Here is a 25,902-nt window from a genome sequence, read left to right on the forward strand (position 1 = left end):
AGGTTATGAGGATGTTGCCTGGTATGGAAGGTGCTAGTTATGAAGAGAGGTTGAGTAGGTTAGGTTTATTTTCATTAGAAAAAAGGAGATGGGGGGGAGGGAACCTGACTGAGGTTTACAAAATCATGAAGGGTATAAACAGGGTGGATAGAGACAAGCTTTTTTCCAGGGTGAAGGATTCCATGAAGAGAGATCACGCATTCAAGGTGAGAGGTGGAAAGTTTAAGGGGGATACATGCGGCAAGTACTTCACACAGAGGGTGGAGGGCGTCTGGAAGGCGTTGCTAGCAGAGATGGTAGAGGCAGGCACGGTAGATTCATTTAAGATGTTTCTGGACAGATGCATGAGTAGGTGGGGAGTAGAGGGATACAGATGCTTAAGAATTGACCAACAGGTTTAGACAGTACATTTGGATCAGCTCAGGCTTGGAGGGCCGAAGGGCCTGTTCTTGGGCTGTAAATTTTCTTTGTTCTTCTTTGTTCTTAGTTATTGTTGAATCTGCTTCTCTCAGCCAAATTCTTTCCAGATCACAACAGCTGGCTGTATATAAAAAGTATCCCTTTGTTCTTTTACCAGTTACAGTCATAGAGCCATAGAGATGTACAGCATGGAAACAGACCCTTTGGACCAACTAGTCCATGCCGACCAGATATTCCAACCTAATCTAGACCCACTAGGCAGCACTTGGCCCATATCCCTCTAAAGGCAAAATCCCCTCATTCCTAATGAAGGGCTTTTGCCCGATATGTCGATTCTCCTGCTCCTCGGATGCTGCCTGACCTGCTGTGCTTTTCCAGCACCACACACACTCGACCCCCATATCCCACTAAACCCTTCTTATTCATGTTCCCATCCAGATGCCTTTTAAATGTTGCAATTGTACCAGCCTCTATCATTTCCTCCGCCAGCTCATTCCAAACACGTACCACCCTCTGCAAGAAAAAATGCCCCTTAGGTCCCTTTTATATCATTCCCCTCTCACCCTAAACTGATGCCCTTTAGTTCTTGACTCCCCCAACCCAGGGAAAAGACTTTGTCTATTTACCCTATCCATGCCCCTCATGATTTTATAAACCTCAAAAGGTCACCCCTCAGCTTCCTATGCTCCAGGGAAAACAGCCCCAGCCTGTTCAGACTCTCCCTAGAGCTCAAATCCTCCAACCCTGGCAACATCCTTGTAAATCTTTTCAGAACCCTTTCTTCTAAGACCATAAGAAATAGGCTCAAGCCTACTCTACCATTCAATAGGAACATGGCTGATCCCATATTCATCATGTCCATATTCATGCCCTTTCCCTGTAACCCTTGACTCCCTGACTGATCAAGAACATAACCATCTCAGTGTTAAATATACACAAGGACTCTGCCCCACTGCTCTCTGTGGCAAGGAGTTCCAAAGACTCACAAAGTTGAGCGAAGAAATTCTTCCTCAAAAATGTTAAAATTCTAAATTGAAATAAGGCCAATTTTAAAAGTATTAAACAGGAACTTTCAACAGTTAATTGGGGGAGGTTATTGGCCGATAAAGGGATGAATGGGAAGTGGGAGGTGTTTAAAAATGAGATAACGAGAGTTCAGAGACACTACCTTCCTGCTATTGCAAAGTGCAAGGCTGGTAGGTGTAGGAATGCTGGGTGACTAGAGAAGTTGAGGGTCTGATCAAGAAAAAAGAGGCATATGTCAGCTATAGATAGCTGGGATAGGGTGAATCCCTAGAGGTGTACAAAGGCAGTAGGAATACACTCAAGGGAAATCAGGTGGGCAAAATGTTGACATGAGATAGCTGTGGCAAATAGAGTTAAGGAGAATCCAAAGAGATTCATAAGAACACTAAGGACAAAAAAGTAATTAGAGAGAGAATGGCACTCCTTAAAGATTAATGTGGCCATCTATGTATGGAACTGCAGGGGAGGGGTGATATACTAAACAAATGTTTTGTGTCAGTATTTACATGGAGAAGGACGTGGAAGCTAGGGAACTTGAGGAAATAAATAGCGACATCTCAAAAAGAGTTCATATCACAGAAAAGGAGGTGCTGGAGGTCTTAAAACATGTAAAGGTAGATACATCCCTGGGACCTGATCAGGTATTTCCCAGAACTTTATGGGAAGCTAGGGAAGATATTGCTGGGCCCCTTGCTGAGACATCTGTGTCATTAATAACCAGGGTGAGGTGCCGGAAGACTGGAAGTTGGGTAACATGGTGACATTATTTAAGAAAGGCTGTAAGGAGAAGCCTGGGAACTATAGACCGGTAAGTGTAACATCAGTAGTTGGGAAGTTGTTGGAGGGGATTCTGGGTGACAGAATTTACATGCATTTGGAAAGGCAAGTATGGATTAGGGAAAGTCAATATGGCTTTGTGCTACGGAAAAAGTGTCTATACGGTTCTATATGGTATACTGATTAGTAATGTTAAATCCAGGGGAACCTGGCTAATTGGATACAAAATTGGCTTGAAGGTAGGAGACAGAAGGTGGTGTTTGAGGGTTGCTTTGCAGACTGTAGGCCTGTGACCAAGAGTGCTGGGTCTACTGCTTTTGGTCATTTATTTAAATGATTTTGATGTGAATATAGGAGGGAAGATTGGTAAGTTTCTAGATGACACCAAAATAGGTGGTGTGTGGTCAGTATCTCAGAGTAGAATGGGACCTTGATCAGATGGGTCAATGGGCCAAGGAGTTGCAGGTGAAGTTTGATTTAGATAAATGTAAAGTGCTGCATTTTGGTAAGGCAAATCGGGGTAGGGCTTATACACTTAACGATAAGGTCCTGACAAGTACTGCTGAACAAAGAGTTCATAGTTCCTTGAAAGTGGAGTCGCAAGTAGACAGGGTGGGAAAGAAGGCGTTAGGTCAGTGCACTGAGTATGGGGTTTGGAAGGTCATGCTGCAGCTGTACAGAACATTGGTTAGGCCACTTTTGGAATACTGTGAGCAATTCTGGTCTCCCTGCTATATGAAAAATGTTGTTCAGCTTGAAAAGGTTCAGAAAATATTTACAAAGATGTTGCTGGGACTGGAGGGTTTGAGCTATAGGGAAAGGCTGAATAGGTTGGGGCATTTTTCCATGGAGCATTGGAGACTGAGGGATGACTTTTTAGAGGTTTATAAAATCATGATGGGCATGGATAGATTGAATAGCCAAGGTGTTCGTTCCCAGGCAGAGGAGTCTGAAACTAGAGGGCATAGGTTTAAGATGAGAAGGGAAACATGTAAAAGGGAGCTGGGGGAACTTTTTCACGCAGAAGGTTTATGGAATGAGCTGCCAAAGGAAGTGGTGAGGGCTGGTACAATTAGAGCATTTAAAAGGCATCTGGATGGGTATATGAATGGGAAGGGTTTAGAGGGATATGGGCCAAGTGCTGGCAAGTGGGACTAGGTCAGATTGGGATGTCGAGTTGGAATGGACAAGTTGGACCAAAAGGTCAGTTTCTGGGCTGTGTGACTATCTCAGTTTAAATTGGCACCCCTTTAATTGAGACTGTGTCCTCTGGTCCTAGACTCTCCCATGAGGGGGATCATCCTCTCAGTATTTACCCGTGAAGGCCTTTCAGAATCTTATTTTCCTCTCTGCTCTCTTAAAAAAAAACCCAGAACATTGAATGTAACCGAAAGCTGACAGTGTGTGCTTTAGATTGTGAGTGCTCAGTGAAACTGCACTTGCATTACAGCGGGGTTCAGAAATGAATACAATTTCCCTCCCATACACACACACACAGACAAAATGCAACTGAACAAATTCCACACCAGTCCGGAGAACTTCCTGATCAGAGCTACCTGCTGTTTTAAACGTTGCTGAACTAACTTCCACTCGGTGTAACTCTGCTCCTTCTCACCTTGCACTGAGAACTCAGTGGAAACATGCTTCAGCAATGCAAGGAAGAGGACTATCAGGCGCAAACCCATCTTGAATGGCTGGATGTCTTTCACATTACTGAACTCTATAAAGCTGCCAGTGATGAGGAGTGTCACATGGGAAGAATGCCCGGACAAACCCCAGGGGTTCACACTTGTCCATTCTCAGCCCTCACACTGTTAACAATTTGGCCTCTCACACCCACCCGGCTGTTGATTTCCGAAGCTGTGACCATTCGGTGCCGGTTTGAAAGCGTCACAAAACCAATTCTGGAACATCCCTGCCTGATATCCACAACTGCACCATGGGACTGCTCTGCACATGGATCTCCCATCCTTGGCTGCTAGAACTGTCTCCAGGTCGGAGCTGTACTTGTCACCAGAACCCCCTGGGTGCGAATTTAAAGGTGACTTAGAAACGACAGAAAACTTCCACCCTGTGAAATAACCTGACCAAGGAAAGCTCATGCGCTTTGTATTTCATTGAGAATCAGTATAATTTCAGCTTTCAAAGGACGATAGCACAGGAGGATGTGACCCTGAATAGATCTTCAAATTCTAATCCAAACCCTGTTTTAAATCCAGTTCCAAAGTGAACATTTCCCACTTCGTCCAAAATGGAAGAAGACATAATTAGTTCAGTTCCTAAACATCCAATCAAGAGAACCCAGAGACAGCGCAGGGAACCAAAGAGAACAGCTAGAAACGGAAGAGAATTAAGCAGAGGGATATACTGATAGGCTGGGAGAATCTATACAGGAGGGGATTTGGGGCCGGCCAGGCTGTGTGTGGAAGTTCGATCCAATCCAATGTTCTGTGTATAAACTTTAGTGTCATGGGATTCCTTGAGCTTCAATTATACAGAAGGTTCCGAATATTTTGGTATTCGCTCTGGCATGCAGAGGAAACTGAATATTCATGGGACTGTGTTGATATAAAGCAGTTTTGAGTGTGTTAGTGACACTGTAACTATGTATTTCGATGAGAAGTTGATGGCCCAAAGTATCTCTGCTGCATTACCGGAGGTTGTGTTGGTGTACATTAAGTTCCTCCCACTGACATTGCTACTCCAAAGTCAACCCAATCACAGAAACCACTCATTTTTTAAAAAAAGTATTTTATATGATGGAAAATATTCAGTTAGATCATTTCTAGTCAAAATTAAAAATCACATAACACCAGGTTATCGTCCAACAGGTTTATTAGGAAGCACTAGCTTTTGGATCGCTGCTCCTTCCAGGTAACTAGTGGGGCAGGATCATAGGACACAGAATTTATAGCAAAAGATCATAGTGTCATACAATTGATATGTCGTATTGAACAAATCTAGATTGCTGTTAAGTCTTTCATCTTTTAGAATGGATTGCAGGTTTCGATTCATTAATATGTAAATCCCAGAACTTCTTTCAAGTCACATTCTTGTGAAAACTTAAAGTTCTGTTAAAAAAAGGTGACTTCTCAGCTCAGACAATGCATTAAAGATGTGAGGTTAGAGTCTGTCTGTATTCCAATCTTGAGTCAGACTGATTCTATTTCCAAAGTAGGACTTTATAAAATGTCTTATGTTTAAACAATCACCAAACCTTAAACAGACCATTGTTCACAGCAAACTGCCCAGCTTTCAGGACAGCATTGACTACAACACCACACAACCCTGTCAGGCAACCACTGCAAGATGCATCAGAGTGTTGACATGAATACCACCATTGCACATGTATGCGACGGGTACTCATGTGACTTGGCCAATGTTGTCTATCTCATACACTGCAGGCAAGGATGCCCTGAGGCATGGTACATTGGTGAGACCGAGCAGAGGCTACAACAACAGATGAATGGACACCCAGGAACAATCACCAGACAGGGATGTTCCCTCCCAGTCAGGGAACGCTTCGGTGGTCTGGGACATTCGGCCTCAGATCTTTGAGTGACCGTCCTCCAAGGCGGACTTCAGGATACAGAACAACACAGAGTGGGTGAGCAGGGGCTGATAGCTAAGTTTGGTACCCATAAGGATGGCCTCAATCGGGACCTTGGGTTCATGTTACGCGACAGGTGACCCCATTTCACTATATACTCTCACACACACACACTCATACATACACACACCCTCTTACATAGTCACACATCCAAGCAGACCCTCTCTTATACACACGCTCTCTCTCTCAGACACACAGACACCCCCAAACTCACACACATGCATCCACTCTATAAATTATGTACACATGAAGACACACTCTCACATGGACATACACACACTCTCTCCCACACACACACACTCTCTCACTCACTCTCTCCCTCACGTGCACACACACACATATAAGTCTATGGGATGAATTTGCATTTTGTATTTGCAGATACGTTCTACTTTGTTCAAAAAGCACACAATCTGTAGGCAGTCAATCTATCTTGGAAATAGAACCAGTCTGACTCAAGATTGGGATACAGATAGATTGTAACCTCACACCTTTAATGCATTGTTTGAGCTCAATCTTTTGCTATATCAGATTGCAATGGATCATCAGAGTCATGTTGGGAATGTCCAATTAATGATCGTTACATTTAAATGAATTTCTAATGTCAGTGTTACAATATCAGTACTAGAAGGCTTCTGTAGAGGTTTTCCTCTGTTTGGTAACTTATTGGAAAATGATTATTTAAGTGGGCCATCAGAAAAACCCTCTTCCCTGGAAAAAAGTCTTTGAATTGAGTTTCTTGTGTGAGAGGGAGTTCTCCTTCTGTGACAGCTTTTTATGATGAGCACAGCATTTGTTCTCTTTATTTCATGGACCAATAATAAATCTGGGTTTATTTCCCTGACTGGAGTCAGGGAAAGTCCCGGATGATTGGAAGATCGCTGTTGTAACCCCCTTGTTCAAGAAAGAATCAAGGCAAAAGATGGAAAATTATAGGCCAATTAGCCTAACCTCGGTTGTTGGTAAAATTCTAGAATCCATCATTAAGGATGAGGTTTCTAAATTCTTGGAAGAGCAGGGTCGGATTAGAACAAGTCAACATGGATTTAGTAAGGGGAGGCCGTGCCTGACAAACCTGTTGGAGTTCTTTGAAGAGGTGACAAGTAGGTTAGACCAGGGAAACCCAGTAGATGTTATCTACCTAGACTTCCAAAAGGCCTTTAATAAGGTGCCACATGGGAGGCTGCTGAGCAAGGTGAGGGTCCATAGTGTTCGAGGTGAGCTTCTTGTATGGATTGAGGATTGGCTGTCTGACAGAAGGCAGAGAGTTGGGATAAAAGGTTCTTTTTTGGAATGGCAGCCGGTGACAAGCGGTGTCCCGCAGGGTTCAGTGTTGGGGCCGCAGCTATTCACATTATATATTAATGATCTGGATGAAGGGACTGGGGGCATTCTAGCAAAGTTTGCCGATGATACAAAGTTAGGTGGACAGGCAGGTAGTACTGAGGAAGTGCGGAGGCTGCAGAAGGATCTAGACAGTTTGGGAGAGTGGTCCAGGAAATGACTGATGGAATTCAATGTTCTAAAGGTAAACGTGCAGGTTGAGTCCGTGATTAAGAAAGCGAATGCAGTGTTGTCAATTATCTCAAGAGGGTTGGAATATAAAAGCACTGTTGTACTACTGAGGCTTTATAAAGCTCTGGTTAGGCCCCATTTGGAGTAGTGTATCCAGTTTTGGGCCCCACACCTCAGTAAGGACATACTGGCACTGGAGCGTGTCCAGCGGAGATTCACACGGATGATCCCTGGAATGGTAGGTCTAACATATGAGGAACGGCTGAGGATCCTGGGATTGTATTCATTGGAGTTTAGAAGATTAAGGGGAGATTTAATAGAAACTTGCAAGATAATACATGGCTTGGAGAGGGTGGACGCTAGGAAATTGTTTCCGTTAGGCGAGGAGACTAGGACCTGTGGACACAGCCTTAGAATTAGAGGGTGTAAATTCAGAACAGAAATGCAGAGACATTTCTTTAGCCAGAGAGTGCAAATAGAATTCCTACAGTGGGCCTGTGGAATTCATTGCCACAGAGTGCAGTGGAGGCTGGGACGCTAAATGTCTTCAAGGCAGAGATTGATAAATTCTTGATGTCACAAGGAATTAAGGGCTACAGGGAAAATGCGGGTAAGTGGAGTTGAAATGCCCATCAGCCATGATTGAATGGCGGAGTGAACTCGATGGGCCGAATGGCCTTACTTCCACCCCTATGTCTTATGGTCTTATGGGTTAATTACAGTTTCAGAATGGGGCATGACCATTGGAATGTCATGGGTTAATGTAATTGTCGGTAATGTATGTCACAATGTTGGTCTTTTCACAAGGTTATTCTGCCCTTGAGATTATTCCAGAGAGGGGCTAATTGACCAGGCTCCATCTAGGCTGGGTTTGAAAGGTTTATTTGGGGCCCTTTTGTTTACCCCTAACAGATAATGCCACTGGCCTAAGGCTTTCATGTCTTAAAAATAATTGGTATAATCAAACGGGAGTGGCCAGCTAGCTGTGTAGCTAGCCTTTGCTTAGATTAGAGTATTTTGATTCAGTCCAACAGCAGTGTGTATGAAGAAAGGTTGCTGTGGCAAGTCCAGCCGGGTACTCTCTCTCTCCAACTGCAAGCCTGTAAGCCCTGGTTTGTTTCATTTTTACTCTTTGTGCTAAGGGGTGTGTCTATTGGAACTGTTGCAAGTATTTTCGGAACAACATCATGAAGTCAGGATAGTCAGGTGTTTGGATGGGATAAATTATCCAGTATCCTATTTTCTGTTCTTCGTATTTCACTCCGTAATTTTGTAAATAAATTCTATTTGTTTAAAACTTGGCAGTCGGATCAAACTAATTCACTCCAGGAATATCCACTATACGCTTACCTAAAACAAATAGCAAAGTTACGGTCTGGGATACCTGCTTAAAAATGTTTTGAGGGGTCGGGCCTGGTCCCTAACATGTGTCATCATAGAGTTCTATTCCTGAGGAAGGATAGCTCAATAGCCTTGAAATCTTCAATGATAAAGAGGGTTCCTGCTTTCCAACTTTATAGCCATGTAATATGATCTATCCATCTGCTTTCAGTGGAGTACAAGAGAATTATAATGAGGCAGCATGCTACCACACAGTGCCAGGTCCTGGGTTTGATTCCACTCTTGGGCAACTGTCTGTGTGGAATTTGCACTTTCTCCCTGTGTCTCCATGGCTCTCTTCCTGGTGCTCTGGTTTTCTCTCATCGTCAAAACATGTGTAGAGTAGGTGGATTGGCTATGCTATATCACCAGAAGTATACAGGGATGTGGAGGTTAGATGGATTAGCCATGGGAAATGCAGGTTTACAGGGATTTGGTAGGGGGTTGGGTCTGGGTGGGATGTTCTTAGGAGGGTTGGTGTGAGCTCAATGGGCTGAATAGTCTGCTCCCACACTGTAGGAATTCTATGATTTTAACAGGCATTCATATTGAAGCGTATGTGATTCTGCAGAGGTTTGACAGGGTAGATGCTGAGAGAATGTTTCGCCCTCATGGAGAAATCCAGACCCAGGACATAGGGGTCTCCCATTTAAGGCAGAAATGAGGAGGAATGTCTTCTCTCAGATGGTTGTTAGTCTCTTTGGAAATCTCTTCATCAGTGAGCAGTGGAGGCTGGGTCAGCAAATATATTCAAGGTTGAGTGAGATAGATATTTGATTGACAAGGAAATCAAGGGTTATGCTATGGTTATACCATTCCAAAGGGACACTTCACACTTAAAGCATAAGAGAGCAGTACACTGGAGTTAAGGTCTCAATTAGAGCTTCCATGATCTGACTGAAAGGTGGAGCAAGCTCGACGGGCTGAATGACCTACACCTGCTTCTAGTTCTTACGATCCTACTTCAAACTGAGTTTCCTGCCACTGTTGACTTGAGTGATCCTGAGAATTTCCAGACCTGAGTTCCCTCCTTTTCAATGGAGCTGTTTAGATGCTCCTGCAGGATTGGTACTGAATCATCCAAATGTCACCCAGCTGGAACTGGCTAAAGATGTGCCATCTTAAAGGCATCACAAACACACCACTATGTAACAATATGAAACATGTGGTGCAACCAAACATGAAGATACCACTAAAAGCAGCCCAGCAAAAGGTAAAGGAGACACTGACACTAAGTCTGAATGCTATCAATGTCTATAAGTCAGTCAATTGCAACTGGGCATTGTGTGTGTGTCTGTGTGTGTGTCTGAGAGAGAGAGAGAGAGAGAGAGACTGGCATCTGAGTGGGAGCTTTGTTTTGGTCCTTCTTAGAGCTGATCACCAGCACCAAGAGAGTGCCTTTTCCTTCCCTCCTTGCAGGGCAAAGGATGGATGTGATGGAGGAGGGGGACAAGGAGGGGAGTGTCTGTTTGGGGGAGGGATGGCGTGGGGTGGGGACAGACTTTCCCCGTAATGTCCACACCCACACATTTCATTTATGAATTGCCCCAGGTGCTGGTTGCTGTGCAACACAACTCCGCCCTCATTTCTGTTCCTGCTGGGGCTCTCATTGAGAAGCAGTTGCCCCAAGTCACTGCAGGACATTACTCTGCCACCACCTGACTGCCAACAGGAGGCCATTCGGCCCATTGCCTGAGATACGAGAGATTACAACAGGTGCATTCACACAACAGGGAAAGGCTTCAAAATGAAAAATCACTTTGAATTTTGAAAGTCAAAAATTCTTATCCAAATGTTTAGACTTGTACCATTTTGCTAAATTGTCCTGTCATGTATGTTATTAATGCAAGTTCCCTGCTGAGAATTAATCTAAACTTCATGAACCATTCCACAATGTAACAGAGTAGATATCATTATTATTGCATGTGGATAATATATTTTAACTTCACCGGGGGGGGGGTTGTTCTGCCTTGGTAAGGTAGATACAACAACCTCTCTCCGGCCAGTTCATTCGCATGTATTGCCTGCACTCATTCCATTGTGCCTTGCTCAGATATTAATACAATCATGGAGGGCTCTTTACAGAGGTTCACAGTTCACAACCAATCATGAGGACTGAATTCCCACCCTGAGAAAATGACCAGAATGATAACAGAGTTCCCCTTCCAAGGGACTGGATTATGGAAGTTCTTTGTTCAATGTTAATAGAATGAAGGCAAATGTTGATTTGTTGGCACCTTGTGGTAAATTGCGTTGCACAGGAACAGGCTGCATGATCCAAGTGGGGTTTACCTTGAAGTAGGTTGTCACAACCTGGGGGGAGGTGATGGTGGTATTATTGACCCAGGTAATGCTCTGGGGATTTGAGTTCAAATCCCAACAGAGCGGGTGGTAAAATTTGAATTCAATTTTTTTAAAAATCTGGAATTAAGTGTCCTAATGACGACCATGTGCCAACTGTCAGAAAAACCCATCGCCTTCACCAATGCCCTTTAGGGAAAGAAACTGCCATCCTTACTGGGCCTACATGTGACTCCAAACCCTCTGGGCAATTAGGGATGGGCAACAAATGCTGCTATAGCCAGTAATGTCCTCATCCCATGAATAGAAAAAAAATTCAATACTCTGTGAAAAAAAGCATGAAATACAAAATAACAGATATTGTGTCACCCAATTATTGGCTGATTTTGCAACTGGAGCAGTTTGTTGGTACCATAAACAGTTTATTGCTTCTGCATCTGACAACTGCAGATCTTTACTTATGTGTGGTGATATTTCAGAGTGAGGTTAAGGATCTGTAAGCACTTCATAAGGAAAGGCTGGCCAACAGCTCCCTCCTGAAGATGCGGAGGTTTTCTGCTTTTACAAGAACTGTCCATCAACCTCAGACAGTGGACAAGCAGGAAAGAAACAAAGATGCAACAAAACAAGCCCTTAAGCAGGTGCGTTAATGGTAATAACTTTTCTCAATCATATTATTTTAATCTTTATCCAACAGTCTGATGTAGGATCAAGCTTTTCATGGTTCCCAATTTCCGCTGTTTTGACATACAAGGTTAAACCATGGAAAATGGATTTTTACACATGTTAAAAATGGCAAGTGTATGTCTGGGTGCAAAATTAAAGGTGTGAAAATTTTGTTAATCTCATCCCTGCAAATAAAGCAGCTACAGTATTTAGGTGTTACATTTCTTTTTGAAGTTCACCACATCACTGCAAGACAAATCCTCTGAATCAGCAAGTTGTTCACCTTAACACTGTGGTCAAATATAGAGTAGGGCGAGAGAAGAAAGGGTCAGTTAAAATGAGAATATTAGAGGTGAGGAAGGAGTAGGCCAGAGTTCTGCTTGCTGAGTTCCACCGGATTGACACCTATGCGTTGGGCCTGCTGCTGAGGCTGTTAGAAAAGAGACCACCTTCTGTTCGACTCCTGTGGGAAATTAACCTAATGAGTTTTTGGGGTTAGTGGGGGAGCGGGGGGGTCTCGGTGCTTGTAAATCAGAGTGCAGCTTTTCAAAATACAAGTGGGGGGTTCCTCTTGTAGCATGGTGGTGGCATCTCTACGAGGTAAAAACAATGACTGCAGATGCTGGAAACCAGATTCTGGATCAGTGGTGCTGGAAGAGCACAGCAATTCAGGCAGCATCCGAGGACAGGCATCTCTACCCCTAGTGCAGCAGGCTCAGCTTTAAGATCCACCTGTTCCAGAGATATGTCATAATATCGGTGAACAGGTTGATGAGAAAAATACGTTCAATTAAAAAAGAAATCAAAAGCCAAGTGTGCTTGAATGTTGCTGTGTTTTAAGTTGCTCAGTTCATATCAATATACAAACAAGGAACAGGACGAGATCATTCAGCTCTTCAAGGCTGCTCTGACATTCAGTAGGATCACAGCTGATCTGATTGTAATTTCAAATACACATTCCTACATCCCCCCAATAGCCTTCCACGAGAGTCAAGAATCAAACCGGATCTATCTTAAATACTCAAAGATACAGTTTTGTGGACTCTTTGTCATCTCAGTTTTAAGCAGGTGATCCCTTGTCATAATGAAATCCTTAGGCGAAAGTGAGGTCTGCAGATGCTGGATATTAGAGTCAAGAAGGTGTTGCTGGAAAAGCACAGCACGTCAGGCAGCATCCGAGGAGCAGGAAAATCGACGTTTCAAATCCTTGCCTGGTCTGGTTTATGTGTGATGCCAGATTCACAGTTAGTTCACAGTGGCAGTGAGTGTGGGGCGGTGAGTGAGAGATGGTGCCGGAACATGGTGACATCGATGTTGGTGGGCCTGACACAGGACCCGAGGGGGTGGCGGCACTGACTTTCAAATGGCGGTGATGGCAGCATGGCCTCTGCGGTCAACGGAGAAGGCTGTCTAGTCGGAGTTGGGACATTGGGTTTCAGCTGTGACGATGCAGTAGGCCCAAATCTGTACTCCGGTGGATCAACAAGAGTGTGGTGAATCAGCGACGGCATGGTGGGCATGGTATGGTGTTCTTTGCATCGGAGCGATGGCAGTGATGGTGCACCTGGAGCAGGACACCTGGAATGGTCTGTGATGCGGGAGCATTGGTGGGCATGGAGCCTGTTGTGAAGACCCCCACCTTCCTGACCCTGATGTTGAGCAGAGCACAGGAAGGGAGAAAGCCTGTTGTACCTGAATATCTTCTACAACTCAAAATGGTGTCAGTGCATGGTGACTACACTTTTCACTGTATTTATTTGTTGAATACAAATGACAATAAATCCCACTTAGAATCTTATGGAATGAATAACTATTTCGCTAACAGCATACGCTACAAAGACAACCTCAAAATCTGTTTCTCCATTTTAACAAAGGAGTTGCAAATGCCTGACCTATGAAGGTGATCCCAGACTGGTGTGTAATTGTAAAGATCTGACATACAACCATTTCCTATACTTACAAACAGCTGCTTTATATTGTCCTGCAAATTGAATTGTGAATGCACTCCAGAATAGACCTCTGTTCACAACCTGGGGACTGTGTGTATTACCTTCACGTCTCTTGCACTGACTTTCAGAAGCTTTTGGACACTGTCCATAATACCATTCCCTGTTTCTTACAATACCCCATTGTGAGAGAAATGTATTTACTGAGAAGGAAAGTGTTGAATGCTGTAACAATGCCAATCAGATACTTATTCCCACTGTTGGCAGGCCAGGGAGGTTGTGAGGTTGAGAGTCAGGGTTAGAGGCTCACAGAAGGGTCAGAAATGGAGGACATTCAGTCCATTGTATCTGTACCAGCACTTCATATGAGCATGTAAAACTCCTGCTTCTCCCCCTTCCACATTATTTTCATCCAAATAATCACCTTACAAATAATTATTAGAAATAGGTAACTTAGTCTTCTTGTTGCTGTCAGGTATCGGGGGAAATACCCATTTTTCTTTTCTCCTCCTTAAATTGTTAAAGTGTTTGTTGACGGTTACAGCCTCTCAAAAAGCCATTTGAGAAACTGAAATAAAAACAAAAAGAGCTGGAGAAATTCTGCAGTTCTGGCATCATCAGTGGAGAGAGAAACAGTTAATGTTTCAGGTCATTTGTGTTTCATCAGAACCTGTAATGTTAACTCTGTGACTTTAACCACTGATGTTGCCTGAACTGCAGAGTATTGCTGGCTCTTTGTCTCTCCTGTTGCCAGCATGTGCAGTATTTACTTTTCTGGTTATATAGCTGATTGCTGGTGTTAGAACTATAGGATAATGGGGACATAATGAGCATCGTTGAGCAACTGTGATGGATTGGGATCTTATTTTACTCATCAAACATAGAACATCGAACATTAAAGTGCAGTGCAGGCCATTCGGCCCTTGACATTGCTCCACCTGTGGAGCCAATTTGAAGCCCATCTATCCTACACTATTCCATTTTCATCCATGTGTTTATCCAATGACTATTTAAATGCCCTTAAAGTTGGCGAGTCTACTACTGTTGCAGGCACTGTGTTCCACACCCCTACTACTCTCTGAACAAAGGCTCTACAAATTGTCTTTGTAGAGTTCTTGTGGCAGTGGTGTCATGACTCTACCTTTGGGCAAGGAGTCATGGGTTCAAGTCCCATTTGCTCCAGAGGTGTGTAATAGCATCCCTGAACAGGTTGATTTGAAAGTATCTATCTTGTGTGTCTTCTCCATTGAGAAAACCAGTTGGACTCTGGTGTTACTGACCCTTTTTTGCATGTATGATCGTTAAGTGTCTAGAGACTCAGTGAGGCAGCTCACAGAAATGATGGGGAGTTCAGGGGCGTTTGACCTTTGGGTTAAAACAACCAGACAATTGACTTCACCCCCATTTGCTTCTTGTGAAAAGAACTTGCCCCAATTTTAAGAAAAGGCCATTGAATTTCTGACCAGCGAGGACAGCTCGCCTGTGGACTTGATGGGGAGAGTAGAAAATGTGTTGCTGGAAAAGCGCAGCAGGTCAGGCAGCATCCAAGGAACAGGAGAATCGACGTTTTGGGCATAAGCCCTTATAAGCCCTGAAGAAGGGCTTATGCCTGAAACGTCGGTTCTCCTGTTCCTTGGATGCTGCCTGACCTGCTGCGCTTTTCCAGCAACACATTTTCAGCTCTGATCTCCAGCATCTGCAGCCCTCACTTTCTCCTTGATGGGGAGAGTATCAATGTGTATTAGAGGAACGTGTTTGCATAGACAGCACCAACTGAGAGGTACAGAAGGAGGAAGGTTGGTGGGGTTAATCTTTTTGTAGCAAGACCAAATTGTTCTGCTGAATGACCCTTTCCCATTCCTAAAGACTCCCTTTCATTTTGGTTGCTTACACTTAGGGTTAATACATGTCTTAATTGTGTTGAATCAAATTTCATAAATCGTTGATGAAGTACTGTTAGATATTGCACTGATGATGATTTCATATCATATATTCAGTACATTAAACTTGAACAATAACCTTTGTGTTTGCTCTTAGCTAATGAAAGCAGATTGATTGAGTTAAAAGAATTCTTTTTTTTTTGCTTTTTATCACTCAGAATGGCATCAAAACCATGGGAACAGTAATTAATACTAAAAACACAGCAACTGGTAAGACTGTAAGAATGTTTCTGTTGAAGTGATACTGCTGACAATAGAATGCATATGTAAAATGTGTCTGGAGAAATATCTCATCAGCTCACTGTCCTCATCTGCAGAAAATGCAGCCGAAATTCTCCGGAGAGAGAGGGGGCTCCTGAGAATCACCAGAGTTCACTGACAAGGTGCAAGCCATATGTTATTTGACAGAAAAATGCCAGAGTGGGGAATAATTAGAGATGTAGTCATCTCTAGATGCAGATTAGAATAAATCTAATTGGGGTGGCACAGTGGCGCAGTGGTTAGCACTGCTGCCTAACAGCACGAGTGCTTGACTCCTGCCTCAGACAACTGTCTGTGTAGAGTTTGCACATTTTCCCCGTGTCTGTGTGGGTTTCCTCTGGGTGCATCAGATTCCTCCCACAGTCCAAAGATATGCAGGTTGGGGTGGATTGGCCATGTTAAATTGTCCCACCATGTCCACAGATATGTAGGTTAGGTGCATTAGTCAGGGGAAATATATGGTAATGGAGTAGGGGAATGGGTGTGGGTGGGATACTCTTCTGAGGGTCGGTGTGGACTTGTTGGGCCGAAGGGCCTGTTTCCACACTGTAGGGATTCTATGAAATATCTTCTAAGAGAGGAAATGGGATTGTGTGATGTACTGGTCAAATAAATTGGACATTGAGTTTAAAATGAATCAAGCCAGACCACTAGGATCTATTGTTGCCTATTGCAATTCATTCATTTGACACAGGAAGTTTCAGAGTAAAAACATTTGTTTTTATCTTTGCCCTACCTGTTTGCCAATTTTGAATCTGTGACATCTGGTTATTGAGCCACTCACCAGAATGATTAGATTTCATCTTAAAGATTCTCTTGAAATCTTCCAGTGTTTTGAAAACCTTTGTAAGGTCATCCCTGAAACGCCTCTGATGAGCCTTATGAACTGAATCATGAACCCCTGATCAGTTCCTAGAAATACTCCACTGTACCCCGCCTCAAATCTTGACAGCTTTTCTGAATTGATTCCGGTTATGAATCATTTCTATAATTTAGAAGCTAGAAGCAGCTGTTGTGCCTCCCAGGACTGAGAATTACTGCCATGGAATGATGTGGACTGCAGTGACAGACTACTGACATTCTGTGAGGTGAAGAGGTTTCACTCAGTTTTGGTAAAAAGCGCAAAGTCAAAACTAGAAATGTTGCCTTTGCATTTTTTTCAAAACAAAGAAAATTTACAGCCCAGGAACAGGCCCTTCAGCCCACCAAGCCTGAGCCAATAATGGAAGAGTGAACATTATCTGGAGTCCAATCGAGGGGAAAACTGTGGAATAATTCAACCTGGCAATGTTTCATTTTCCAGTGGCACTGACCAATCCTCACTGCTTCTTTGAATTTTGTTTCTTCTTCAGTCTTCGCAACCAAACCTGAAGGTCGGTGTAAAGTTGGGACTTCAGTGTCTCACCTAGGACAACAAAGCTGCAGTGAGCAAATAGAACTCAGTGCTGATAGTGATGGCATTCCTTGGCATGTTGCCATGATCCATGAAAAGGTACAAAAAAAACTTGTCAAAATTAACAGAGAGTTGATTCTTTTGTGCCAAGATTTATCTGGAGTTGGGAAGGATTGGTTATGGTGTTTACAGTTTCTTTAGGAATGCACAGGCGATTTTGGTAAAGAGCTAATGAGTAAAGGGTCAATGTGAAATTCAGATCTCATTAGCTCCACCTCAATTGTAATAAAAACAGGAAGTGCTGAAGAAACTGTGGAGAGAGCAAAATACAATTAATGTTTTATGTCTAATATGACTGTTCTTTGGAGCTCAGATTACAGCACATTGAATCAATAAACAGGAAGTTTATTTTAATGTTATATGATGTGATTTTTATATGAATGTGGCATTCTAGCTCTTTTCATTTCTATGAGGTGTTTGTCCTCTCCTGAATAAAAATGAGGATGTAGTGAAGGAAGCTAACAGCAAACCTAATGATTTTATCATGATGGTAAAACGATGTTAAATCCAGTGAGACAGAGAGCAAGGAACTGATCCACTTAGAGAAAGATGCACAGTGGAGGGAATTTTAACATGGGTGCATACTTGAGGACATTTAGAAACCAAATTGGAATGACATCCCATCATGGAAGGAAAGTAATGTTTGAGTAATCTTGAAGCAGGAGAAAGGTATCCACAGTGCTCCCAGGATGCGAGTTTTCACTGTAAGTGTGTTCACAAACTGGTAATCTAAGGTTTAATCTGCTCTCATGTTTTATAGAGGGCAACCCGAGATTTTGTCTGATAGTCAGGCTGTCCTTATGGTGAGGGGCGTGTCAAGCTGGGGAATTAAACTTCCCGAGTTCCTCTCTGAAGCTCTGCTGGCCTGCCCCCTAATATCCCGAGCAGGCGTCACTCTTCATCCTCGGTCAGATGCTTTTAAATGTCTAAAGTAAACTTTGTTCGTGGCCTTTGAGGGAAATCCATAGGAGGGAACATAGCAAGAGGGGAGCGAGTGGAAAGATTGAAAGAGCAGGGGGGTGGAGAATGGGGTGGGGTGGAGAGAGTGATGGATATGGAGGGATGGTGAATAGGGTCTGAGGAAAACTGGGTGGCAGGAGGTGTAATGAAAGCAGAGGACAGCATGAGTGGTGGGCTGGATATATGGTCAGAGGCATGTTTCCTCCATAAACCACCACCTGACCTGCAATTGTGGCTCAACTTTCCCCACAAATCTACCACCAACATTCTTATGAAAAGGAGTGGAGAAAACTCAAGGAGAAGTTAGGGAAGGGGAAGTGAAAGAGGACAAAGTTTGGTAAAGAAAGCAGCACAAGACAAAGAGAGAACTTTGCATATTCTCAGCCTATTGTGTACAAGGCAAGATCAGGCCCACTGTTACTTGTTACATTTGTTACTTGGCATATTTATAAGATTTCATTGCTGTGAGAAGCTGCTGTCTCTAAAATACACAGTCTTCTAGCAATGTAAAATGACCAATCAAATGCTCCATACAGTTAACTGAATTTACACTGTGGCTGAGATATCCCAGGAGGGGTAAGGGGACAATTGTGGAGCTGTACCAAGAGTGGGGAGGGGTTTGAGTGTCTGTAGGGGGATGTAATTGGGTGTCTGTTGGTTGTGACTGGGGCAATCAGTTAAATAGTTATTTAGGAGTTAGGGTAACTATTAAGCAAGGACAGTCATAACCCATCGAAAGTCTCTGACTCGAACTCCTGAGGTGGAGGTGTCTCCTGCAGGTTCCTGACTCCAGGTGATTGGTCATCAGAAGCTATATCTTCCAGAAAATTTCCTGTGGGGTCTGGTGCAGTGAGTCTCTTCCTGTTGGAAACTTTGAGGTGATACATATGAGTGAGTTGGTGACAGCATCCCTCTTGGGCAAGCTCCTAGCTCCAAGTATCATTCTATTCTGGAAGGCATCACTGATGATGTATGTGATTGGTGAGCTCATTGGGATTGGCCTATTATTCTGCAGACCCACAGAAACACTGTGAGCATTGTACCTCTGAGTTGCACTCATGCAAGAAGTCGATGTTGAGAGATTGCTCACTGTCAGTCTCTCTATGAAAGCAAAACTCCAAATTCTTATGGAGAGAGAGTCCAAATAAACTTTTAGTAAACCAACAGTCATGGAGTTGAATCTCCATTATGTTTCATATCCATCACATACTGAATAATGAGCCTTTAAAATGATCCAAAGTCTCTAAATCTTTATCAAATGAAATAACAAGTTAGAACTGTATGTGCATTAACTATCCATCCAACATATAAAACTTGTTCAGTGTCTAAACTCAGGATTAGGTCAGGGATTTGGAAGAGATGTGCCCCCTTTTCATTCAATGCTTTACTGAGTGCTTAATTAATTCTTCACAATTTTCAATAACTAACCCAGTTAAAATGGATAAGTGTTATCTACAATTTGTTATTTGGTTCTAAACATCCTCCTGTTGAATTATTTTGCCATTGATTAGCAATCTATTTCCTGAGAGAGTCCTTACAGCAAGATATCCAGAAATAGTCTTGAGCTCATTGCCATCATCAGAATAATCTGACTTTTCTCTCATGAAACAGGAAAAATGTGTCTTGATGCTGGAAGAAAAGGTAAAGAAACTGTCTCATTTTGAGGCTGAATCTTTAAGGAAGGATGATATAATTAAAAGCCTGCAAGCTGAAATTACTGATTTAAACCAGCAACTGAAAAAAGCCAGTGACATTAATACTATAAAGTCACAGGTGAGAAATTGAAATTCACAAAAGCAAAAAACTAATGTTTCTATTCACAGGTAGTAGAGAAAATACTTTGTTCATGGTGCAACATTTATAAATAACTGACACTATGATCATCGGCAGCCACTAGCGAGTCTGATTGTCCACCTCGGAAATTCTGTCCCACTGCTCCAGGGATCGGTGCGTTCTTCTGTGGATGATGAGCCTGATCCTAGAGCCACTTCTCCCACCACGTGTTTGACAGGTGCTTCTGGGAAGTGGGATTGGGTCTTGGCCTTTGCATCACTGGCACTCCTTTCCTGTATTTCCTCTTGCCTTCTTGAAAAATTGTGTTCCTTCATACAGGAGCTTCTTCCAAGTTGGTTCCTTTTGAGAAAGGAACTGGTTCTTGTTAAACTTGGAAATAGTCTCCCATTCATAGTCCAGAGTGTCTCTGCACCTCTTCACAGAAATATAACTAAGATGAGACTAATTTCACTGACTGAACGATGTTGCTGATCATGGATTGCTGGAGGGCTATATAATGATGACCCCTGCCTTTATCCCTCCAATGTCTCTTAATCCTTCCACCTTGACTGACATCTAATCCAAAATAAGCCTCAATTTCCCCAGTCAAACACTGCTAAAGTCATCATCTTCAGCCACTGTCACAAATTCTGCAGCCTCACCTTTGATTCAATAGCCGCTGACTCCAGTCAAAGCTGCCTGTTAGCAACCTCAACGTGTTGCTTCAGTTGACTAGCCTATGTTTCTGACCCTGTATTCTCTACATCACAGAATCACCTGCTTTCCACCTCAATAGCATTGCCTGATTATACTCCGGCAGTCTGTCCTGCTGTTACCAACACCATGATCGATGTCTGTTTCACCTCCAGACTCAACTGTTGCAGTCCTCTCCTGTTTGACTGCCTGCAAACCAACTCCCACCTGCAACTTTAACTCATACAATGCTCTGCTGCCTATATTCTAAACCACGCCATGTCCTGCTCCATCATCACTGCTGTGTCCCAAACATACGCTGACCCCCAACACTTACCCAGGAGGGGAATGGCCTACCTCTGCTGCTCTGTCCTATTGCTCAGTGTCAAAATTTGTCTGTTCAGAGAAACATATGATCTTTTGGCATGTTTTCTGGTACTAAAGGGGCTATACAAATTCAAGCTATTGTTGACTGTGGGGGATTCTGAAAAGCTAGGGCTCCCTCCTTTCTCAGCAGCTCATGTATTCTGATTGTGTTGCTGCTGTACCATATTGTCTCAGCAGAGGCAACAGTAAATTGACAACTTGAGGAGAAATTCTGACAACTGTAATTGGACATTCATTTTGCAATTGGTCACATCCAAAATATAATGTTGCAAAGAAATATATATTTTCCTTGTGCAACTTTCTTGCTGTGATTTAATTACCCCTTTAAAAATCATATTCCAATCTGGTGATTTGAATTTGAGATCAGTTATTGGGTCATTTATCTTGTTTACTGAGCTCCTTCACAACACAGAGCACTAGGGACCCAGGTTCAATTCCAGCCTCGGATGACTGTCTGTGTGGAGTTTGCACATTCTCCCCATGTCTGCGTGGGTTTCCGCTAGGTGTTCCAGTTTCCTGTCACAATCCAAAGATGTGCAGGTTAGGGTGGATTGGCCATAGGAAATGCAGATTACAGGGATTAGATTAAAGGACTAGATCTGTGATGCATTTCTAAGTATTTCATGGTTTGTGAAGGCTTTGGTGTGTCTGGGTGCCATAGTAACCTGCCGCAGTTTTCTGTATTTTAGACAGTGTTTGGGGGATGTATAGTCAAATCGTTTCCCTTGCAAATTTTCCCATTTCTCCATACCTGAAGATGTTAACTCAGTCCTGGGATAATTATACTCAGATTTTAAGCAGCCTGCCTATTGTTGTATTATCAAAGGTTTGTAACTTTCAACAAGTCCTAGCAATGAGTATAAGGTTGCCATTTTACCCTATGTTTTATAAAGTGCTTTCAGAAAGAATTGTTAATGCACAATTCCCCTTGTTATAATTCTTCCGCATTCACTGCTAGTCTTTAAATTTCAACCCCTTTGAAAATTACGTTTTCATCTTGCTGAAACCTGCTGGTCCTCCAGTGCCAGCAACTGCCAGGGTGTTGCTGAGAGATGTACTAAAACTTAGAATAGCTACCACAGCATGATCTTTCAGCCATGGTACACTGAGAGGTTGGAACCCATGTAAACACCCCTGGACCATCTGTACCAGAGAATGTATACTACAAGACCATAGGATATAGGAGCAGAAATTAGGCCATTCAGCCCATCGAGCCTGCTCTGCCATTCAACCATGGCTGATAAATTTCTCAACCCCATTCTCCCCTTTCTCACAGTAACCTTTGAACCCCTTGATACTCAAGAACCTATTTACCTCTGGCGTAAATATACTCAGTGACCTGGCCTCCACAGCCTTCTGTGGCAATGAATTCCATAGATTCACCACTCACTGACTAAAGAAATTTCTCCTTATTTCCATTCTAAAAGGTCTTCCCTTTATTCTAAGGCTGTGTCTTTGTAGCCTCTCCGACCAATGGAAACATCTTCCCAACATCTCCTCTGTTCAGGGCATTCAGTATTCTGTATGTTTCAATTAGATCCCCCTCATCCTTCTAAACTCCATCACGTATAAACCCAGAGCCCTCAAATGTTCCTCAGATGTTAAGTTTTTCATTCCTGGGACCATTTTCGTGAACCTCCTCTGAACACGCTCCAGGACCAGTGCATCCTTCGTGAGATATGGGCCCAAAACTGCACACAACAGTCCAAATGTGGTCTGACCAGAGCTTTATAAAGCCTCAGAAGTACATCCCTGCTTTAATATTCTAGTCCTCTCAAAATAAATGCCATCATTGCAATTGCCTTCCTAACTATTGACTCAACGTGCAAGTTTACCTTGAGAGAATCCTGGACTAGAAGTTCCAAGTCTCTTTGCACTTCAGACTTCTGAATTTTCTCCCCAGTTAGAAAATAGTCCATGCCTCTATTCTTCCTATGAAGGTGCATGATCTCACACTTTCCCATGTTGTACTCCATCTGCCACTTCTCTGCTCACTCTCCTAACCTGTCCAAATCCTTCTGCAGCCTCTCCACCTCCTCAATGCTACCTGTCTCTCTACCTATCTTTGTATCGTCTGCAAACTTAGCCAGAATACCCTCAGTCCCTTCATCTAGATCATTAATGTATAAAGTGAAAGTTTGTGGGCCCAGCACTGAGCCTTGCTGAACACCACTTGTCACCAGCTGCCACGCTGAGAAGGACCCTATACCCACTCTCTGCTTAAGATAGAAACCGAGCTAGAGAGGCAGTGTCATTGTAAATGTAGTGAGGTAGGTCAGAATGCCACATGGTATAACTGACTGAAATGGAACAGTTTATGTGAAGTTGAATTTGAACTGTTATTTCACGTCCTTTTTATAAATAATCTATACTTATATGGAAAAGGGAAGTTAAATTTCAATCTGTGTGCCAAGTCTGATTGTTTTTAACTGGCTTCTGAACTATCTGTGTTTAATTCACTTGATTTAGGCAGAGACAATCATTGCACTGCAAGAGAAGATAGAAACATTCAAAGAGATGGAAGCTGAAAATAAAAGGAAGGACAGTATTATTAATAAACTGAGGGATGAGATATGGCAACAAGGATTGCAGATCAGCCATTTGAGATTTGACAGCTCTATTCACTTCTCTGACAGTGCCCTGGAGGATACTTTTCGAAGCATGACTATAGATCATGAATTGACAACTAGACCTGAGGTAATGAATTGTTTACTTGGAAGTAGCAGAATTTGTTTTGGCTAAAATGTGATATTCTCATATTGAAGAGGAAAGAAATTTCAAACCTATCAGTTTGGGCAGAAGATACCCCATTAATCGATTCACTCTCCCTGCAATCATGTACATCTCACTAGACTACAGTTGAACAAAAACATTCCTCTGATTATTCAATACATTAGGAGTAATTATTACTTTTATAACACAAAGGAAATGGATGATGAATAATGTTAACAATTGTAGGTGCTGATAGTTCAATGACAGTCTTCCAGACTGTTAATCTAACTTTAGTTCTGCAGAGAGATTGCTTTCACTCCTCTGGAAGCAGGGTTTAGGATCACAATAGTGGGTTAGCCGGAGGTGAATGAGTAGTTGTTGAATATTCTGCAGGAGAGTGTGTCAGGAAGAAGGTGGTTCAAGCAGAAAAAGAGCGAAGATACCAACATCATTGGTGGAAGGTGATCTGTTGAGTGTGAAGACTAGATGGGGCTGCCTCTTCAAAACCAGTGGAGCCAAGAAGGGGAAGAAATTTAGAAAATATGTTCCTGAAGAGCAGCTTTGGATCCTGCTGTGTCCAGAACATGAAGCAACTTTCAAAGGGAGGGCACACTTAGTGAGGACATTAGCAAATTCTATCTGGCTTTGCATTTCCCACTTCCTGAATAGGCACCAAATTTAACTCCTGGTTAATCAGTGCATTTTTATTGTAAGATGGTGTCATACGAGTGAAGCAATTGTGGCACAGAGATGGGACCATAAAACGATCTTATTCCCAAGTCGAAATCAATCACCAAACATGTGAGGAACCAAGAGTGACTCATGAAAAATAATGGAGAGACTCAGTCAGGGATCATGTCTGTCCCAGTGTACAGGAATCCTTGCCTGAAGGAAAAGGAAGGCTGCTCAATGCGTTTAGCATTATAGGGCAACTGTGTGGTACCTGCATTATGACAGCATCCCGAGCTAACAGGACTCTTGGTGCAGGTTCATGCCACAAACACGATTCATCCTCCTACTGAGGGAGCACCTCATTCTCTCAAACATGAGTGAGTCATCATAGTCTTACCAGACCACAGACTGCTCTCTTATTAAACAGAGAGGACTGGTGGTGGTTTAACTTGAGGACAGCCACACCTCAGGTGAGGGGAGAGATTGAGAAAGAGACTCCTTCATTGTAATCTCAGTCGGTATGGGAATTGAACCCATGCTGTTGGCATCACACTGCTTCACACCCCAACCACCCAGCCAGCTGAGCTTCATTCTCTCTCACACACATACGCACACACACACACACACGCACACACAAACACAAACTCACACACACACAACACACACCACAAAACACACGATAGTGACATACATATGTGCACACAGCCACACATACTCTCACACTCACAGACCACAAAACACACACACACACTCACAAGATAGGTATGTCCCTGTCATTCAGGAAGGAAGTGATAAGGTAAGGGAACCATGGTTTATTACAGAAATTGCATCTCTTGTTAAGAAGGAGAAAGAGGCTTACGTGTTGATGAGGCGATGGAGAGTTACAGATCAGCTAGGAAGGATTTAAAGAGAGAGTTAAGAAGAGCAAAGAGAGGACGTGAGCAGTGTTTAGCAAATAGAATAAAGGAGAACCCTAAAGCTTTCTATAGATATGTGAGGAATAAGAGGATGACTAGGGTAAAAATAGGGCCAGTCAAAGACAGAAGTGGGAAGTTGAGTGTGGACCCTGTAGAGATCAGAGAGGTGCTAAGTGAACATTTCTCATTGGTTTTCACTCAGGAAAAGGAGAATATTGTAGAGGAGAAGAATGAGGTACGAGATATTAAACTAGAAAGAATCGAGGTTAGTTACGAACAGGTGTTATCAATTCTAGAAGGAGTGAAAGTAGACAAGTCCCCTGGGCCGGATGGGATTTATCCGAGGATTCTCTGGGAAGCTAGGGAGGAGATAACAGAGCCTTTGGCTTTGATATTTGAGTCATCATTGTCTCCAGGTTTAGTACCAGAGGACTGGAGGTTTGCAAATGTTGTGCCCTTGTTCAAGAAGGGCAGCAGAGATGACCCAGGTAATTAT

The 25,902-nt window shown here is 43.0% G+C and overlaps 1 protein-coding gene across 1 annotated transcript in view; it reads left to right on the forward strand.

Moving 5' to 3' along the window:
• Positions 1-15,917: 15,917 nt before the first annotated feature.
• Positions 15,918-25,902, forward strand: part of LOC122540120 (coiled-coil domain-containing protein 27-like) — a 27,188-nt gene continuing 17,203 nt past the window's right edge. Inside the window, exons 1-4 of the mRNA XM_043675428.1 lie at positions 15,918-15,961; positions 17,192-17,331; positions 19,864-20,025; positions 23,575-23,802. Of these exons, the coding sequence (XP_043531363.1) occupies positions 17,317-17,331; positions 19,864-20,025; positions 23,575-23,802 (405 nt within the window). The 5' untranslated portion in view covers positions 15,918-15,961; positions 17,192-17,316. The remainder of the gene's footprint in view (positions 15,962-17,191; positions 17,332-19,863; positions 20,026-23,574; positions 23,803-25,902) is intronic.

The sequence above is a fragment of the Chiloscyllium plagiosum genome, chromosome 34 (genome assembly GCF_004010195.1).
Source record: "Chiloscyllium plagiosum isolate BGI_BamShark_2017 chromosome 34, ASM401019v2, whole genome shotgun sequence".
Taxonomy (NCBI): Eukaryota; Metazoa; Chordata; class Chondrichthyes; order Orectolobiformes; family Hemiscylliidae; genus Chiloscyllium; species Chiloscyllium plagiosum.